The 17683-nt window shown below is 47.8% G+C and overlaps 2 protein-coding genes across 41 annotated transcripts in view; both read right to left on the bottom strand.

Moving 5' to 3' along the window:
* MTF1 (metal regulatory transcription factor 1) overlaps positions 1-4901 on the bottom strand; it is a 60463-nt gene extending 55562 nt beyond the window's left edge. For all 4 annotated transcript variants that reach the window (XR_016210183.1, XR_016210184.1, XM_002720705.6 and 1 more), the window contains exons 1-2: positions 4762-4901; positions 2345-2803 (exon numbers count right to left, since the gene is read on the bottom strand). Coding sequence is in view for 2 of the 4 variants with exons in the window: in XM_002720705.6 (XP_002720751.1) it covers positions 2345-2752 (408 nt within the window). In the remaining 2 variants the exon portion in view is untranslated. The remainder of the gene's footprint in view (positions 1-2344; positions 2804-4761) is intronic.
* A 959-nt stretch (positions 4902-5860) lies between these two features.
* INPP5B (inositol polyphosphate-5-phosphatase B) overlaps positions 5861-17683 on the bottom strand; it is a 65553-nt gene continuing 53730 nt past the window's right edge. For 16 of the 37 annotated variants that reach the window (XM_089337441.1, XM_089337453.1, XM_089337443.1 and 13 more), the window contains 8 exons: positions 16549-16659; positions 14538-14700; positions 13459-13694; positions 10280-10393; positions 8919-9022; positions 8416-8599; positions 6965-7076; positions 5861-6713 (listed from right to left, as the gene is read on the bottom strand). In XM_089337441.1, the coding sequence (XP_089193567.1) occupies positions 6598-6713; positions 6965-7076; positions 8416-8599; positions 8919-9022; positions 10280-10393; positions 13459-13694; positions 14538-14700; positions 16549-16659 (1140 nt within the window). In that variant the 3' untranslated portion in view covers positions 5861-6597. The remainder of the gene's footprint in view (positions 6714-6964; positions 7077-8415; positions 8600-8918; positions 9023-10279; positions 10394-13458; positions 13695-14537; positions 14701-16548; positions 16660-17683) is intronic. The other 21 variants (XM_089337442.1, XM_089299100.1, XM_089337448.1 and 18 more) reach the window with 2 other exon arrangements.

Below are 17683 nucleotides of genomic sequence, written 5' to 3'. Positions count from 1 at the left end.
GAATAATCTAGGACAGGGTTCCTCAGTCTCAGCATCGTTCATGTGTTAAGCTTACAATTCTTCGTTGTTGGGGGCTGTCCTGTGCACTGTAAAGTATTCAACAGCATCTTTAGCCTCTGCCCACTAGATTCCAGTAGCATCTCTTCAGTGTAACAACCAAACATGTCTCCAGGAATCAGCAAATGTCTCCTGGGCGGGGAAGGGGACTGTTCCAGTTGAAAACACTATTCTAGAGGTTTCCAGGCTAACAGTACAAGCTAACAGTAAGATGTTGTTGCTGATAAAATACAGAGTACGTAGTAATTGTAGTACAGTGTCCCGATAAGAGATTAGAGCCACACTGTATTCAGCATATTCAGTGCTAGTTGACTCACACTTGTGAGATTGTGCTCAACTCAGGATTTTAAAAGGACTTTGGAAATCTGGAATTCATATAATCAAAGGTGACTAGGCTGGGACTTGCACTGTTGCGCAGTGGGTTAAAGCCACTGCTTACAAAGCTGGCATCCCATATCAAAGTGCCAGTTCAAGTCCCAGCTTCTTGTCCATCATCCTGCTGATGCAACTGCAAAGACAGTGGAAGATGGCCCTAGAACCTGGACTTCTGCCACAGCATGGGAGACCAGGATGGAACTCCTGGCTCCTAGCTTTGGCCTGGTCTAGCACTAGATGTTGTGGTTATTTGGGGAGTAAACCATGGGATGAGAAGAGATCTCTCTCTCCATCTCCCCCTCCTTTTCTCTTTCAAATAAATTTCTTTTTTTTTTTTCTTTTTCTTTTTTGGACAGGCAGAGTGGACAGTTTGAAAGAGAGAGAGAGACAGAAAGGTCCTCCTTTTCCGTTGGTTCACCCGCAATGGCCGCTGTGGTCGGCGTGCTGCGCTGATCCAAAGCCAGGAGCCAGGTGCTTCCTCCTGGTCTCCTATGCGGGTGCAGGGCCCAAGCACTTGGGCCATCCTCCACTGCACTCCCTGGCCACAGCAGAGAGCTGGACTGGAAGAGGAGCAACCAGGACAGAATCCGGCGCCCCGACTGGGACTAGAACCTGGTGTGCCGGCGCCACAGGCGGAGGATTAGCCTATTGAGCCACGGTGCTGGCTAAATAAATTTCTTAAAAAAAAAAAAAGTGAACAGGTTGACAGTGGAGTGAGAGAAAATGTCATCAAAGGGATATTTAAGTAAATGACAGAGTCTGGCCTGTGCAAGAGAAACCTAGAATCTCTAAATATCTGATGAGCTGTCCTATGTGAGGAAAACTACTTAGGAAGGAAAACTATCACCCCGGGTGGCACAAGAAAGCAGATTTTGGTTCTATACAAGCATAAGCTTTCTAGCCATCAGAGCTGACCGAGAAATGTATTGGGTTGTGCTGGAAGTGGTCAATCACACTGTGCTCTCATCATTCTGGAATGTGTTCACCCAGAGACTGAGGAACTGATGTCAGAGGTGCCGCAGAGATTCCTGCACGGGCTGAGAGTTAGGACAAGATGGCTCCCTAAGGTTCCTTCTAGCCCTGAGATCCTAAGGCTAGCAAAGGGAAGGTCACAGGCCACGCATAAGCCAGATGCAGTTTCAAGACCTTAATTACAGCCAAAGAAAAAATATTTTGCTATAGAATTTTGCTAAATAATTTATTCCTGTTTGGTAATATCTAGTTGATGACACCGGAACTACCAGTGACTTAATTTTTTCTAATTGATCTGTAATAGTTCCTAGATAATCTGCTTGACTACCCCTAAACTGTGTCTTTTATCTTGATAAGCATCACCACTAGTACAGCCGGTAGAAGCCTTCAAGTTTTCAAAGCATTTTGATAGGCACTACCTCACTCACATTAATTAAATATGAACACACTTATTTCAGATAATCTGCTCTCATTTACTGTCTCTTGCATGAATGTCTTAAGAAAGCTGCCCCTTCAGTAATACTCATTACACACTCACCAAGCAAATGAAGCATATTCCTGCAGACACCTCAACTCCAAAACAAGCCATCTATACACAACTCAAAGGTAAGTCAAATATAGTTATTTCACTCTGATAAGCCAAGTCGATTTATTTACACATCAGAAACATTAATTTCAATCTAATTTCTATTTTATGATCAAGGAAAGCTTGAGAGTATAATTTAGAATTTCCAAGTCTGAATATGGTCATATAACCCAAAAGATCCAGAAAGCAGTCCAATAAAATATGAAGCATACATGTCTTGTTCCAACAAGAACCACCGCAGGTCCCAATCCCAGGAACTCCTTTACTCTCAGCTAAAATGACCCACAAGAGCTGGAAAAGTCTTGCCCCAAAGCGAAAAGTGAAAACTGGGTTCTCGCCCTCTGCTTTACTTACTTCTTTACGTTTTGTTTCTGGACATTCCGACTGCAGAGTTAGGGTTGCACCTTCAATGTTTCTTGGCATGGGCGTAGAACCAGGGTTTATCGTCAAATGAATCTGATCTGGTGAAATAATGTGCTGCACGTAACCCTGCGCCATTGCTTCCTGGTCTATCAGGTGGAAGCCCTCTTCACCCCCCACAAGAAAAGGCAAGTGTTCCGCACACTGTCCGTCGTCATCGTCATCCTCCAAAGTGCCAGGGTCCTGCTCGATGAGAACAGTGGTCCTATCATAAACAGTTCCGGATGAGGAAGGCACCAGTCCGTTTTTATCCACGAACCTGAGCATCTTGTCATCGGGGGTCAGCTCATCATCCTCTGCCTCGAAGAAGATGATGTTGTCGTCCGGACTGTGCTCCCCCATGGTTCAGTCGTGCTCAGCTCAATTGTGAGAAGTGAAAGGGTAACGGCCTTCCTGCAACAGAAGAAAACAAAGTCAGAGCCGCCCAGCGAGACCCGCAGACCTCCCCAGCAACCTCAGGGTTCGCTGCCCCTGTCACCAAAACAACGGGCCAAAAGCACGTGAAAATTATCTTCTTCAGGAATAATTTTTTAAAATTTTAACTCTGAACACAACAAATACCATTATGTATTTTTAAGTAAAAGCAATGTCTTTTTTCAAAAACTGAAGTCACGGGGCAGGCACTGGGCAGTAGTTAAGTAGCTACTGGGGTTGCCTGCACCCATGTGGGACTGCCCAGGCTTGAGTCCTGGCTCCCCCTGCTTCCAATCCAACTTCCTGCTAATGCACACCCTGGGAGGAATCAATGACACCTCTGCCACTCACTCAGGAGACCCAGCCCTGACTGTTGCAGACATCTGGGGGATAACCCAGCAGATGGAAGATATTTTTCTCTCTGCCTTTCAAATAAAATGAAAATAAGTGATCATTTTTTTAATTGAAGTAATAAGCAGCAGTTCCTAAGACCTTCCAAATATCTCTTACTTTCAAACCATGTGAAGATTGGTCAAAATCCCCAAAGGGAATAAAGGAACAAGCGGAACAGTGGCTGCTTCAATACAAATTTGAAAGTAAGGTAACCTCACTCAAATGTCCTCAGACCCTCCCCACGAGGTGGTGCACAAGCCTCCAGCAGCCTACATGGGAGGGGACAAGGCGTGGGAGGCAATGCTCCACCTACAAATCCTGGCTTCTCCCTTCACTACTTGAGTAGCTTTTCGGGGCCCCATTTTTCTTAACGCCTAAGGTGGGACTGGCAGTTCCTGTTCTCTGAAAGTTGTGATGAGGAATAAAATACGGAACGTATGCAAGGCAGAAGTTGACACACAGCAGAGGGAGGAGTGTGCATTCCTTGCCTCCTGCCTAGAACCTACTTTTCAGCTTCTACGTGGAGGGGCTAACTCCTAGGCAGGGACATCGACCTTAGATCTCTTTTTATCTAGTTTCGTCCTCAAACAACAGGGCGTGGACCAGAAGCTGTGCTTGTACGGTGGGCTCTCTGTCTTGAGGGAATGATGAGCCTCACTTCTTTCTGTCTCTACAGCCCCTCGCACAGAACGCTGACACACGGAGTTGAGGAAATGTCAGCTAAATGAATGAAAGACATGCAGATCTACTCTCTCGGGAAGACACACTCTCCTGACAAGGATACATCCTCTTGGAGAAAAACGCTAAATTTGAATCTTTCATGGTCTGGAATAGTGATTCTCCTCTCACCTGCCAAAACACAGGTTCTACAAATGCGGGTTTGGCAGGCAAGGCGGAATTTAAAAACCATCAGCACACCACTTTCAGTTTTCCGTTTGGCTTTGCACTTTATCTTTCTCTTCCGCTCAGGGTTAGAAAGTAAGCCTTCCCACGCCGGGGCGGCTAGGCAGAGAGGCAGTGACCAGAGGCAGGCCGAGGGCGCAGATCCGGGAGGAACCGGCCCGACCCCTTGCTCCGGCTTACGCAATCTCACAGACGCACATTTCGCTGCACCTGAGAGGAGAGATAAGCGCACCGAGGGCCCCCGTGGGCTGCCTCGGCACCTTCGGCGGCAACGCGGAGACCGACTGTCCGGAACAAACAAGACCAGGAGGTTTGAGGGTGGCCAACGAGGAGTGCGAACACAGCACCCTTGAGACGAGGCTGGGAAAAGGGACCTCTCTGGGACAGCCCTCAGCCCAGGGCTACACGGAAAAATCCGAAGGCAGGCTGGGGGGTTCCAGTCAGGCGAGAGGGGCAGGGTCCGGATCTCCATGGAAACAGGGAAGGGGGGCTGGATACCCATCCCCATGGAAACGAAGAAGGGGTGGGGTCCCTGTGGTGCCAGAGTGAGGTATCTAATGGGAAATTCTTCAGGAGGAAGCCTAAGTCCCAAGCCTCCCGGGAAGTCCCAAGCCCAAGCCACGTCTAGTTTCTCCTTTTACCTCCGCGGCTCCCGGCAACAGCGGCGGCAGCAGCTTCTCCCCTCCCCAGCGGCACCATGATTACCCCCACCTTCCCTTAACGTCACTTCCGCTTCCGCTTTCCGGAGGAAGGAGGGGACAGTAGCTCCGCTACTTTGATTGGCTTGGGCGGTCGGGGGCCGAGCTTAAGCCTCCAATTGGCGGGCGAGAGGGGCGGGGCGGGGCACCGCGGGACGTCACCCCAGCAGTGAGTTCGTCCAGCGCCGGGGAGCGCCCTGGGTGTCCCCGGACGTAAGAGAAAGGCAGCGAACCCCCAAACAGTAGTCCAAAATGTCCACAGCTCGGCTTGCGCTGGCCGTCCTCGCCCTGGCGCCGCAACTGCAACGCGGAGGCCCATAGTTGGGCCGTCGGAATGCCGGCTCGCACTCGCGAGGGGGCAGCCTGAGAGGCCGTGGCGCTCTCGGACTCTTCCCTGGACAGCCCCAACTTCCTCTCAGAGTTAACGTGGGCAGAAGGGTCCAGGAAGGACAGACTGCACACGGAGGCAGCGCCAGGAGCATCCCGAGCCAGCCGGGAAGGACGCGGCCGCCACTTGGCGCCTCGCACGCTTTCCTAAAATGCCCAGATGGCTCCTCTTCGGACTGCTGCCCACGCTGTCCCCACTTCTCCCGGCTTCGACGGGGCTCGCGCCCGGGCTGGGCAACGCCACCTACTGGCCGCGCCCCGTCCCCAACCGTTCGCCCTGTCATCCTACTGGCCCCTCTGTAAATCACGTTTTACACGGCCGGGAGGCGATGTTGCTTGTGTCTCCCTCATGCTTTTCGGAATGCCTGGAAAGTGTCGCTGTTAGATTCTCCCGGCAGTTTCTGCTTGTTTCTGTCGTAAGCTACCTCTAGAATATTCAGAATGGCACCTCCCCCGCCCCAGACTAGACCAGACGTCAAGGGGTTCAGGCCATGGCGGCACCATTCCACCTCTTGCTTGAAGAATCCGAACACTGTTACCCAGCAGGCTGCCAGGAATATGTCTTTCTGGGCCCTGACCAGCTGCCCCAGCGCGTAAGCCTCACACGCCCAGCTGCTGAGAGCTGCCATCTCTTTAACAGACGAAAACACACAACTGCTGTTAAAAATATATTTATCATTAAAATATATTACACATGTGAGAGTATGCATTATTTACATGACAGAGGATTTGCTGGCCCAGAAATTCCCACTTGCTTCACCAGAACACCTATTGCTTCAGTGCTGACATTTTTAAGCCCCAGCATTGCCCTCTGAGGCTGAGTGACCAGCCTGAGAGTCACTGGGTCACGTCTGGGCAGGAAGGGGGCAGAGTCTCCTTGTGCGTATATCCGTGTCCTCAGAACCCTGGAAGAAGTGACTGGGGTGGCCCAGGCCTGTTGGTCCAGCAGCACCTCTTGTGTCCTTGCTGTCCAACTCATCCTCCTTTCAGGACTCCAAAACGTGTTCAAATATCTGATCATGGGGTGCTCAGGCCAGGCAACAGGGAAGGCACTGACTATGCCCTGGAGACTGGTTGAGTGAACACAAGTACAATTATTTTTTTTTTAATTTTTTCTTGAATAAAAAATGAGTAGAAATTATCTGTGTTAAAGAACTAAGGGTGAGAACATCAAGTGTCAGTTTTATTATGGTGGCTCTTTCCCACATCGTCACAACTCACAGTAGCACTGCGTGTGCCAACCAATGGTGAGAGAAAGGTGGCTAGGCTCAGCAAACAGGCAGCTGCCATTCTTCCTTCCAGGTGGCCTCATATCATGGTAAGGCATCGCTGGAGTTGCAACAGGTGGGGCTAGTGATTGCTTGCCTCAGGTAAAACAAGAAGGAGACAGGCTCAGAGAGGGTTGCAGAGGAACTGGTGAATAAACTCTTGGGCCTTCTTCTTTTCTGCTATTTCAGGCTTTTGATGACCAGCCGGGTTTCGAAGCAGTAAGCTTCCAAATATGCTAGCTGCAAGAGAAAACACAGAAGACAAATGATTCAGCAGAAGAGGATACTGTTCACTCTTGCGTTGTTAGGAGGGGAGAAAGGTGGCCGAAGCAGTATTTTCTGTTTAACAACAACAACACTGAGTGTAAACTTTGCTCGGAGCTTGAGGTTTTAAGCTCTGTCGCGATGGACTTGGTTCTCTCCACAACCTCATTTCTCAACCTAAGTTTCAGAGTTTGCAAGGATGCTTTCCACAGAATGTGGCTGCTTACCTAGGATATTCTCATCTAAGTGATTTTTTGTTGAATTTTTCAGCAACTCTTGCAAAAAGGCCATCAAGTAGTTGAAGACATTTTTGTGGAATGTGGGAAGAGTAGAAATTACCTGAAAAAGGGAGGGAGAACTGAGATTTATCTTTTTGTTCATTCATCAAATTCCCACTATATTCCAGAACTGAGGACATGACAGAAGTATGAGTCATACTGTACACAGAAAGCTTTGATCAATGCCACTGGTACCAAGAGAAAAGCACAGGTCAAATAGTACATGAATTTAGGGGTAAAATTCTATTTAAAAAAAAAATATATATATATATATTTGAAAGTCAGAGTTAGAGAGAGGGAATGACAGAGGGAGAGCTCTTCCATCCTCTGGTTTACTCCCCACAGGACTGCAACACCCAGGCTTAACTAGGCCAAAACCAGGAGCTTCATCTGGGTCTCCCACGTGGGTACAGGTGCCCAAGGACTTGGGCCATCATCTGCTGCTTTTCCCAGGTGCATCAGCAGGGAGCTTGATCAGAAGTGGAGCAGCTAGGACTTGAACCAGTGCCCATATAGGATGCCAGCACTGCAGGCAGTGGCTTAACCCATTCCACCACAACACCAGATCTGAGGTCAAACTTCTAACTTAAGACTTAAGAAAATATAAGACATCTTAATTGGGTCTCAAATATGAGACAAAATTGAACTTGGCAAAGGTAAGGGCTAGGGTATTTAGTGCAAAGGACGTTTATGAAAAAGGTAAGAAAAGGAAGCATAACTTGTAACAGGAGCTAAGCCTGGAAGGCTTGATCAGGCCAGAAACTATTGAGTACCCTGACTATCTGCATCTAAGAATGAGTTGGGAAGCTTGTATGAAACAGATTCTGGTTTAGTGGATTCGAGGGTCAAGCTCTGGGAACCTATATTTTTGGCAGGCATTCTGTATTATTCTGCCAGGGCCTGCTGTATGTGTCAACCACTAGACTTGAGCATACAAAGTCTTGAATATTTAAGAAAGTAATTAATTGGCAATGGAGAGCGAAGTACAATTTTTGACCAACAATAACATGGCAAGTACTTTAGAATACGCAATCTGATGGCACTCTACAAAACAAATCAGCTGAGGGAGAGCCTGATACAGGGCTCTGAACCAAGATAAGTAGCATGAGCATGGAAAGAGAGGATGAGTGACAGATAGATAAATGGGATCCGGCATGTGGGAGGTTAGGAGAGGGAGGAGTCAGAAGTGACTCAGGTTTTGGGGTTGAGTCACTAGAATTAAAGATGATGCCATTAAAAGAAAAAGGGACACGAGAGAAAGAAGTGGCTTCAGAAGGAAAGACATGGTGTGGGGTTTCTAAGACATTACACTTGAGGGGCCATGTCTATCTGTTCCCTCAGGCCGCAGGAGGCCAGGGGCTAGCAACAGACACGTGCTGATGCTTAACGCTTGCCCTCACCTGTTTGCTTGCTGTGTAGTTGCCAGAACACTCCAAGCAGTTATGGTAGGCGCTGTGACAGATGACAGGCTCTGGCAGGCTCTCCAGGAAAAGCAGCAAGGCTTCGGCTACGGAATGATTGCTAGCAGCTTTTGACCCCTCGTTAAGGAACAGGTGTTCATGCTGCCCACGGGTAGCAAAAGGGCTAGGAGCAAGCAACGCCATAAGTGCTGCCTGCCCAGTCAGGCCCTCTGCTCAGCTCAGAGCTAAGATGCCAATCTGACACTTCAAAGGGGTCACTGTGCTTGTCAGGTGAGTCAGGCCCTCCTGGCTTCCTGCTATATTGGTTACTTAAAGTTGTCAAACACTTTTCCATGCAAACTTTAAGTAAGAAAAACATGACGGCTGAGGACACAATATCAGATTTTGAGTCTTAAAATATTCTATTCTCACCTCTCTCACTCACTCATACAGGCACACACACACGCACACACTCACTCACTCATACATGCACACGCACACACCTGAAAGGCTGAAGGATACAGAGGTTATCAATCATTCCAGTATCCAAACAGTCTCTGATATGTTCAAATTCAGACCGCAGGCCTGGTTGCTGAAACAGATCTTCCTACAAAAGGAAAGAAAGTCACAAAAAATTCATTTTCTTAAAAAAATCAGCAATGATCTCCTGACCTAGCAATATCACCAGCAGCGTTCAAAAAGGAACAGCATAATCTGACCTCTGAAACACCCTGGTAGACACTCTGATGTCAGCTCCCGTGACTAATTCGTCTTGCAAGTCTTCCCAGGCCTGTTTCTACAACAGGTCATCAGGAAAGTCTTCTAAAACTATGGGCACGAAGATCCAACATAAGAGAAAACTTAAAAGTAGCTATGGTTCCTCTAGCGCTATGGAGGAATTAACCAGCAAGGAGGTGAACATACTAAAGAAAATACACCAAGAATAAAACGGAGAAAGCTTTAAGGCATCGTAGTGCTTCGGGCAAAGAAGATTATGGTATTTCCATAGTCTCAAGATACTTTGGGTTCATTTTTTTTAAAATGGCTTAACACCACATTACTATGTAACAGTGTAATTCCATGCATTGCTCAAAAGTTAAATTTATCAGGAGCAATACAGAGAAAAATTGCAAAGTTCTTAAGAGATGTGATTGCCACGGCTAGACGCCTGAGTTTAGAGTCCGTTCTGCCACTGATCAGCTCTGGGACTGTGGACAAGCATGCGTCTTTCTGGATATCTGTGTCCTCTGCTGAGAGCTATTTTGAGAACTAAATGAGGCAATACTGTAAAAACAGAACAGTGCCGATGTAACGCTCAACAATTGTGAAGACAACGAAAGACGAAAATAGGATATCATAAAAATGTATGTTACTAGGGGAATATAATTTATTTAATCCCAGGAACCTACAGAAATAGGTCAGTGAAACTCACAAACCCCATGAAGCTTGGCCAAGTCAATATGGAAATCAGGCCCCCAGATGCATGGCCCATGAGTTCCATATGGTCCCCTGCCTCTACCTAATTATTAAGTTAGCCCCTCCCATTCCCAAAGCTGTTCCAGAGTTGCCACAGAGGAAAACAGGGTGACATTCCTAGACTAGAGACATCCAGCTGGGTGCTCCACAGGCCTGCCAGGGGGACTTCCTGTGCTGGGAAGGCTGTGCCCTGGGGGTAATCAGGAACTCTATGCAACAGCAGGGCTGTGAAAGTTGGCACACGACTATTCCTGTCTCACTCCCTGGGGGAGAACACTCCTCCAGTCTCCTTGGGGCAAAATCTTTTCATGCAGCAAGTTGTGGTGGCTGATGCTCTTTTCCAAGTAGCCTGGCCTCAATCAGGTCTGACAGCTTAACTGCAACCCACCTGCTGCACAGCATTTCTGTACAGGTAATCGACCATCATCCAGAGCTCTTTGGGGATGTCCATGGGTCTCTCCAGCTGGCTCCCATCATCTTCAGTGTGCACTGACATCAGCGTCTGAAAAGAAAGAAGAATCATGACGAGGTGGCTCACCACTCAACTCTGCAGGCCAGCTTCAGGGGCGTGTATGACACAGGCACACCAAACCCACAGAAAAGGGAAGCATTTCAACACCCCTGAACTAAACATTTTACAGGAAAAAAAATGAATCAACTGGCACAACCAAAGGACAAAAAATTATTTTTGAGAACTGGGAGAAGGTTACGGTAAGCAGTTTCAATCAGCAGAAACACACACTCTGCAGGGAAAAAGAAATCGCACCCCTGGTATTTCACTCTTAGGCCCCTAGTATTTCTTTTTTCTTTTTTTTTTTTTTTTTTTTTTTTGACAGGCAGAGTGGACAGTGAGAGAGAGAGACAGAGAGAAAGGTCTTCCTTTTGACGTTGGTTCACCCTCCAATGGCCGCCGCGGCCGGCGTGCTGCGGCCGGCGCACCGCGCTGATCCGATGGCAGGAGCCAGGAGCCAGGTGCTTTTCCTGGTCTCCCATGGGGTGCAGGGCCCAAGCACCTGGGCCATCCTCCACTGCACTCCCTGGCCACAGCAGAGAGCTGGCCTGGAAAAGGGGCAACCAGGACAGAATCCGGCGCCCCGACCGGGACTAGAACCCGGTGTGCCGGCGCCGCTAGGTGGAGGATTAGCCTAGTGAGCCGCGGCGCCGGCCCCAAGTATTTCACTCTTATGCTGCAGTCTGATGAGGAAAGAGCAGACTTGGGAATCCAAAACTCTGAGTTCAGCATCTAGGTCCACTGTTAACTCAGCATGCAGCCTGTAACAGGTCACTCTCCTTGACCTGGCTTCATGGAGAGGATAATTCAAGTCTCTAGCAAGGCATTGGAAAAAAAGAGCATATATATGACCACAAATCTGCCCCAGATAATTTCCCTTATGTTAGAAGTATCTTAGTTTTGGGGCCAGTGCTGTGGTGTAGTGGGCTAAGCCTCCACCTGTGGTGCCAGCATCCCATATGGGCACCAGTTCTAGTCCTGGCTGCTCCATTTCCGATCCAGCTCTCTGCTATGGCCTGGGAAAGTAGCGGAAGATGGCTCAAGTGCTTGGGCCCCTACACCCACACAGGAGACCCCGAAGAAGCTCCTGGCTCCTAGCTTTGGATTGGCTTAGCTCTGGCCTTTGCAGCCATTTGGTGAGTGAACCAGCAGATGGAAGACATTTCTCTGTGTCTCTCTCTGTAACTCTACCTCTCAAATAAATAAATTAATTAATTAAATTAAATAAAAAAGAAGAAGTATCTTACTTTTAGATCTCAGCAAAATTAGTTTAGGATGGTAACCCACAAAGTGATGATTTAAGAAAGAATAGTATCGTACGTCAGGGAACATTCATTATCATATGATCCGTGGCTGAATTTCTCTAATATACTTCTCTAAAATGAATTTTTAGAAGTTTACTTCTACTTATTTTGAAAGACAGTGACAGAGACGGAGAGGGGAATGGGGGGAGAGAGAGAGAGAAAGAATTCTCCATTTGCTGGTTCACTCTCCCAAACCTGCAACAGCTGGACTGGAGCTGGGCCAGGCCAAAGTCAGAAGCCAGAAACTCCATATAGGTTTCCCATGTGGGTGTCAGGAACCCAAGGACCTCAGACGTCATCTCCCACCTCCCAGGAAGCTGGATTGGAAGTGGAGGCAGGACTTGATCTCGGCACTCCACGTAGGATGCAAACACCCGCGGCGGCAGCTTATCCTGCTGCACCACTATACCTGCCCCAGAGTGAATGTTTATACTCCCCCCAAAACTGGTATGTTCAAATCTAATCTCCAGTGCTGCTATCTGACAATGGGGCGCCTAGGTAGGTCATAAGGGCTTTGCCCTTGTGAATGGGATTAGTGCCCTCAAAAACGAGACCGCAGAGAGCTCTCTTGCCCTTTCTGCCCTGTGAGGACACAGCAGGAAGACTGTCCTCCATGAACCAGGAAGTGAGTGCTCACCAGACACCAAATCTGCAGGCTCTTTTATCTTAGACTTACAGCCTCCAGAACCATGGGAAGTGAGCATCTGCTATTTATAAGTCACCCACCTACGAGATTCCGCTATTGCAGTGCAAACGGACTATGCCATGCACTACGTATAAAGTCTGAAAACACAGGCCCAACATTTTGCAGTTTTTCCATCAAGAAGTGGAGTCCTCCCCCACCCCTGCACTCTGGGCTGGCTTTACACACACTGTGACCAGCACATGGCAGAAATGGTACCGTATGAGTTTTGGAGTCATTGCTACAAACGGCCTTACGGCTTCTGCTCTCATGCTCTGACCCCCACATACAGAAAGAAGCCTGAGCTAGCCTACTAAGTGATGTGAGCCCCTGTGGAGGGCGGCCCAGACAGTGGCTAAAACCAAGACATGAGAGGAAAGCCACCTTGACTCTTCTGGCCATACGGCTGCCAGTGGATGACAATGGCACAAGTGAGCCTAGGTTAAGACCAGCAGGAGAAACCCAGAGAGTTTTGAGAAACAGCAACTCATTGTTTTGTCATCAGCCACTCACTTCCTCATCACTCAATTTTGTCTTCAGCCCCCCACGCACGACTGAAAGTCTTCTCGTGACGTGAACAACTGCACAACCAGCAGAGCTGACGGCTGCGTTTTGGCCTTGTTCCTCTGCAGGGTCACAAAGGAACAGTTGCACTTCTTGACATTCTTCCCTCAACTTCCACTACACTGCCTTCCACCCATCTCTCTGACAACTGTGATCTGTTCTGGTTCCTCTTTCTCTTTCTACCCTTTACACTCTCAATATAACTCCTACTTCTCCCTTAAGTAAACTGCCCATGGTTTCAAATACTGACCCTTCATTGATCCATAATTCTAATGCCGTGCCATTTCCTTGACTTCAGGTTCACATTTCCAATGGGCTTTCAACTTGTCCGTGTAAAAATTCCAGGGTGGTGTGTTACATACCAACATGTAACTGATATAGAAGCAGGCCCTGGAAGGCTGACAATTCTTGAGTCCCTGGGAGGGGTATCCATAGGGGTACCTTGCTGGACTGGCTTGAGCAGCTGCTGCACAGTAATAGTTGTTTCCATGTGACATGTCACTTACCAGCTGACTAACAGTCTCAAGTGGTAGGTCTAGGATCGGCTCCCTCATGTGGCACAACGTATGAATGGGAGACCCGAAACAGCTGGGCAGGTAGTTCCCAGACACAGACAGAAAGTAATCCTTTCCCCTTTCCAAGTGCAAAACCAGAATGTCCTCGATTTTGTCTTCACCGGAGTTGAGTTTTGTGGCTGTGGTCTTATTCACAAAGAGCTCCAACTCAATCTCAATGTCAGAATCTGCAGAAAAATCAAAAAAGCAGTCTTGGTTAAGGGGAGGCCAAGAGGAAAGGGGAAAAGAAGATGGGAGGGAAGAGGATACAGCACTAGGGGTTAGGACGAGGAAATAAAAGGAAATCGGCTAACTCACAAGTATCTGTGTGCTCAGCACCCAAGAGATACAAGACCAAGGAGCTGATATACCGAATGGAAAGATGAAAACAACAAACACAAACACTTGACTAGGTAAATGCTACAAAGTTCAGGTAATTCAGTAGTACAGCACAAGCCAAAAACATTAACACAAGGCAATGACACCAATCAAAGAGTCTTCCCTGAGCCACGTAAGATGAAGATATATATCTGATGACCTGATGCCGTGGAAACAAAATCAATTATCGTCTATTAGTTGTCCACAAAACTCCCTTACTCCTCTGCCACACAGCACCACACAGGAGACATCAGGAGAATGATGTAGATGGTCCATTCCAGGCCACATACAATTTCTGGGTTGCTATCCCATTGTCTTTCTCCGTTCAGACCAGATGCCTGGGCACTGGTGACAGTGGAGAGACTAAGGAAATAGTTTCTTTAGCAGCAGACTTGCTTACAGCAATCTAATGTTTTCTCTTCCTGTAGAATTATGGGACACATAAATGACCAAATCTACCTCTGAAACTAAATTGACATTCCTCATTAGCATGTATTTTATTTATGGGTGGGTTCAGTGGTAGAACCTTTCAGAAAGTTTCAAGAAAAGATTAAAGCACTTAGTAGTACAATGTCTGTTTTAGAAAAACGAGTAAAGGCAGGAGAGGGCATTCCCCAAACCAGACACCGGGAGCCTGGGGATGAAGGCCTTACCTGGCAGGAGGAAACCCTTGCTGGGGCTGGCACTTAGCCACCGCTTACAATAAGAGTCTTCATCAGGCTTGTTGATGAATTGAAACTGGCAGGGCACTTGTCCATTATGAATTGTAAAGGATTCTACTTGCAATTGCATGTATTTCACATTCTGGAAACAGAACTGGGGACAAGCCCAGGACTAGTCAGAAACAGGGCTCTCTGCTCCGCCACCTGCACAGCCACCTCAACCAGACAATCCCTGACACACAAAGAAAATGACGGACCATCTCTGAAATCTTTGTGCTGTAAGTACTTACCTGGGAGGCCACACTATCACTAACTACACCAGTGATCTGCATCCAACTCAAAACCCACAAAACTCCAAGAACTCAAGGCTTTCTTTCTTTTCTTTTCTTTTTCTTTTTTTTACAGGCAGAGTGGACAGTGAGAGAGAGAGAGACAGAGAGAAAGGTCTTCCTTTTGCCGTTGGTTCACCCTCCAATGGCCGCCGCGGCCGGCGTGCTGCGCTGACCTGAAGGCAGGAGCCAGGTGCTTATCCTGGTCTCCCATGCGGGTGCAGGGCCAAAGTACTTGGGCCATCCTCCACCGCACTCCCTGGCCACAGCAGAGAGCTGGCCTGGAAGAGGAGTAACCGGGACAGAATCTGACATGCCCCGACTGGGACTAGAACCCGGTGTGCCGGCGCAGCTAGGCGGAGGTTCAGCCTATTGAGCTGCGGCGCCAGCTGCTTTTTTTTCTTAATAATGAAGGAGTTGACATTTTTATCTGTTATAACCAATAAATATTTCCAAAATGCCCTTCATAAGTTCTAAACATGAAGGTCAAACTTATCCTTAAGTAACTGGATATGTAGGGCTTTAAAAATACTTTTCAAGGGGCCAGCGTTGTGGCCCAGTGTGTTAAACCACTGCTTAAACTGCTGGCATTCCAAATCAGAGTGCAGGTTCAAGTCCTGACTGTTTTGATTCCAACCCAGCTCCCTGCTAACAAATCTGGGAAAACAGCAGATCATGGCCTAAGTACCAGGAACCCTGTCACCCTATGGGAGACCAGGATGGAGTTCCAGTCTCTTGGCTTTGCCCTAGTCTAGCCCTGGCCATGGTGGCTATCTGAGGAGTGAACCAGCAGACAGAAAATCTCTGTCACTCTGCCTTTTAAATATACAAATAAATATTTAAAAAATAAAAGTGATGGGGCAGCACTGTGGCACAGTGGGTTAAAGCCCTGGCCTGAAGCGCCGGCATCCCATATGGGTTCTAGTCCCAGCTGCTCCTCTTCTGATCCAGCTCTCTGCTATGCCCTGGGATAGCAGTAGAAGATGGCCCAAGTCCTTGGGCTCCTGCACCCATGTGGGAGACCCGAAGGAAGCTCCTGGCTCCTGGCTTCAGATCAGCGCAGCTCTGGCCATTGCAGCCTTCTGGGGGAGTGAACCAGTGGATGGAAGACCTCTCTCTCTGTCTCTATCTCTCTCTGTAACTCTGTTTCAAATAAATAAAATATTTTTTTTTTTTTTAAAAAAGTGCTTCACTATATACCCTGATTTGATTTGACTGTGTGGTACTGTGAACTTTGAAGGATCTAAGCTTGGGTCTTCCATGAACAACCTTTAGACTTAACTTCTACTGCTTATCGCTTTTCTGTGCTGCCTCCCATCTCATCAACTCAAGCTTATCCATAGGATTCAGGATCAACTTAATCTGATAGCAATGCCTCAGTAGGAAGATAAATCCATTGCAAAAATACATACCAATCATTGTAAAATCAAACTAAACACATTTTGGATCAACTGACTTAGAAGATCAGAATCTGTACACAATCCACACCAACCACCCCTCTCTCTTCTCGGTGGGCCCCACCCTCGCTTTATCTGACAGCAGCCTATCACAGAGGACTACAGTCCAGTAGAGGATAGGTGCCTCCAGGAATTCTGAGCTCTAGGAGAACAGGGAGATTTAAGTTCCAGAAGTGGAAACGCTCAGGGCTAATATTCTTAGCATGTCTTTCCTACCTCTCTCTTAGAGAGGGACACGGAGGGAATGTTGGCATTTTCCATTTTATCCAGGGAGCGAACAATTTCCTCCAGAGTCTTCCGATAAAGCTCTTCATTGATGACCCTCACCTGGAAGGGAAACAGTGGACTGAGGACCTTTGCGCCATTTCCCCTTTTTCAGTAGAGAAGGCATTCACAGCACTGGGAGATAAAGGTGATAGCAAAACAGAAAGTGAAGGCCGAATAGATTAAATAAGCAAACAAAGAACTCAATGAACAACATTCAGAAAGCTTGCCCAAAGGCATTGCTTGTGGCAAAGCCAACTGCTTCCTGATGAACAGAAGAGGGACGCGGGAGTGCAGGTGCTGCTGGCAGTCAGTTCTGGGGGGGGCCCGGCCCAAGGCAGGAGGATGCTCAGTGCCTAGCTACTTTGCTTGCTACCACCAACAGGCCAGTAAGGAGCAGCTTTTCTAGGGCTCCGGTGGAAAGCAGTGTCTCTCAGGCTTCATTTAAACCCAGTCACAAAGATCTCTGTCTGGTTCTCCCTTCTGTATTTTGAGTTATAAATATATTTTTAAAATGTTTCCAAGACTTTAATTATAATACCCATTAGACTCTTCTCAATCGACTCTCACCCTCATAGATTCTGACACACTTCTACCCACACTGTTAGGAATTCGAAACTGATAGAAACAGTCACCAAGGATGAAACACAAAATAAACGATGGAAAGAAACTGGACCTCACTAGCAATCGGGGAAATGTCATCTAAAACAATGAAGCACCTTTTTTCCCCTCAATTGGGTTGACAAAAATTTTAAAAGATTGCAGGCGCAGTGGCGCAGCGGCTTAACTCCCTGGCCTGAAGTGCTGGCATCCCATACGGGCGCCGGTTCAAGACCCGACTGCTCCACTTCCAATCCAGCTCTCTGCTATGGCCTGGGAAAGCAGTGGAAGATGGTCCAAGTCCTTGGGCCCCTGCACTCAGGTGGGAGACCAGGAATAAGCTCCTGGCTCCTGGCTTTGGATAGGCACAGCTCTGGCCATTACCGCCATATGGGGAGTGAACCAGCAGATGGAAGACCTCTCTCTCTCTGCCTCCCCTCTCTCTGTGTAACTCTGACTTTTGAATAAATAAATAAACCTTAAAAAA

The sequence above is a fragment of the Oryctolagus cuniculus genome, chromosome 7, assembly GCF_051225735.1.
Source record: "Oryctolagus cuniculus isolate XC-2025 breed Fujian yellow rabbit chromosome 7, ASM5122573v1, whole genome shotgun sequence".
Classification (NCBI taxonomy): domain Eukaryota; kingdom Metazoa; phylum Chordata; class Mammalia; order Lagomorpha; family Leporidae; genus Oryctolagus; species Oryctolagus cuniculus.
This window is presented reverse-complemented; position numbering and strand designations above follow the sequence as displayed.